A 1,894-nucleotide genomic window follows, 5' to 3' on the forward strand; every position below is an offset into this window, starting at 1 on the left:
GTATTCCCGCATCCAATACAATTTGACAATCTGAAGCGGCACCGGAAGACGAATGTCAGAAAACCGAAAGAAAATTCATCAATTTCGTCTGCACTGAATTCCTCCTTGGCGATCGTGTACTCAAAGTCGACCGACAACATCATCGTTGTCAAACAGTTTCTTCGTGGTTGGTTTTATTCTCTTACTCCGCTTGAAGCTCTCTTACGCGTATGAAGATTACCCAATAATACACGATACATACCTCGTAAAGATACAGAGAAGGAAATCCATCGATAGCCCACAACCGCCTTCGGCCATTTTGGGGCGCATCATGTAGTACCTTTATAAGGTATACGTGTATCGCGATATCTGGAATTTCGTAGCGACTGAAATATGAGGCGGCCAGGTGTAACACATTCAGTTGCCTAAAAATAGCACAAACGAGAGATTCCGCTGGGTTCCAGGTGAGTCTCTAAGAAAACCAAATTAGTTTGCAAATGACTGTATATTCGCTAATAAACCGATGGACTCTAAGAATGATCGAAACGTAGACGGATTCACTCGAAAATATACGCCAACTATCAATTGATTGCTTGTGTTGTTATTTCGACAGCGTCTGCGACCGTCTAACACTCTTCACGAAAGTGATACCTATAGTTTTTCGACGTAGGAGTGTGGTATGCAACACTGCACAAATATTTTTCACCCTTCCCGAAAATAATCAAAACTCAGACTGCTCACTAGTAGTGCTGTTGATTCATCGAATTTTCGCGACGCAGTGAGGTAAAATAAGGAATACTAGGTCAGTACCACGCATCGCTTCTGGTTTAGTTCATTACGTAAAAAGGGGCACAATTTTCCTTTCATATGTTCACAGTATTGTACGACACGAACCATTTATCTTTAGAGATCTGCTGCTCATAAGTGGGGCCATTGCTGCGAACGTTCAAGTTAACACATGATTCGTTGTCATTGTCGTGGAAATGCCAAGAGACGTATTCAGATACGGGAGGATTCCTTCGCCGTATTCCTTATTTTCAGAAATTACATGGTGGCGTAGTTGCGTAAACCCGCGGAATCACTGTGCAGTACGGACGTTCAAACGCTAAATTCAAACAACGGGAATATTCCGGGGGCTAAAAACGGGGGAAGAAAAATGAATATCGTCATGATCGACGACAAGGATAATGTGTCGGTAACACATATCGATGAGATATGCAGTTTTTCAGACGCTAACACTATTAAATTCGTTGATTTGTTGCTTCGGGAGGCATTGAGTGCCAATCCTACGATGAATTTAACAGTTGGCAACACTAAGGTGATATGCACTTGAGGAGAGGCGTCAATGGCACCTTACACTTTGCTGCGGTAAGCAAAGCACGATGTTGCATCCACCTACTTAAACTTAACAAGTCGTTGTTGGGGAGAAACAACGCATTAGTGAAGCGTGCGAGTATTCTCTGAATTTCGTCCAAAATCGAGAAACGTCTGCAAGGCTCCTTGCGCTCACATCGTAAAGAGCCAATGTAGCCAGGACAAATTTGTTATAACAATCTGTGATAAACGAAGTACATGGGGTACCATAACGGCTAACGAGAGTATTAACGATAAACTCCTCAGATCTCTTGTCAGAAACGGGGTTTCTTGGAAGTTTATATAACGATTGTGAGTTATTCACTTTTTGTGTTTGACGCCGCAAAGCATATGGTCGTCTATCTATTGGAGTGAAATGTGTAAATCAAACAAGAAAATATCATGGGAATCCCAATAAACTGAGCTCGATAATATCCGAGGGCTTTGCTGATGTGCTGAAAAAGAGCGGAAATGCTGAGCACTTGCCAGGTGTAATTATCAGGACTAGTAAGCTGAATTGCCCGCTCCACTTATTCATCGTTCTCCTGTTCTGTGATAAAAA

General features: G+C 42.3%; 1 protein-coding gene across 1 annotated transcript in view; it reads right to left on the minus strand.

Annotated features, from left to right (window-relative positions):
- Positions 1 to 241: 241 nt before the first annotated feature.
- T265_15637 (hypothetical protein) overlaps positions 242 to 1,894 on the minus strand; it is a gene marked incomplete at both ends in the record, with an annotated part of 10,195 nt that continues 8,542 nt past the window's right edge. Inside the window, one exon of the mRNA XM_009178826.1 lies at positions 242 to 404. Coding sequence (XP_009177090.1) covers positions 242 to 404 — 163 coding nt within the window. The remainder of the gene's footprint in view (positions 405 to 1,894) is intronic.

Source organism: Opisthorchis viverrini, assembly GCF_000715545.1.
Source record: "Opisthorchis viverrini unplaced genomic scaffold opera_v5_691, whole genome shotgun sequence".
Taxonomy (NCBI): Eukaryota; Metazoa; Platyhelminthes; class Trematoda; order Opisthorchiida; family Opisthorchiidae; genus Opisthorchis; species Opisthorchis viverrini.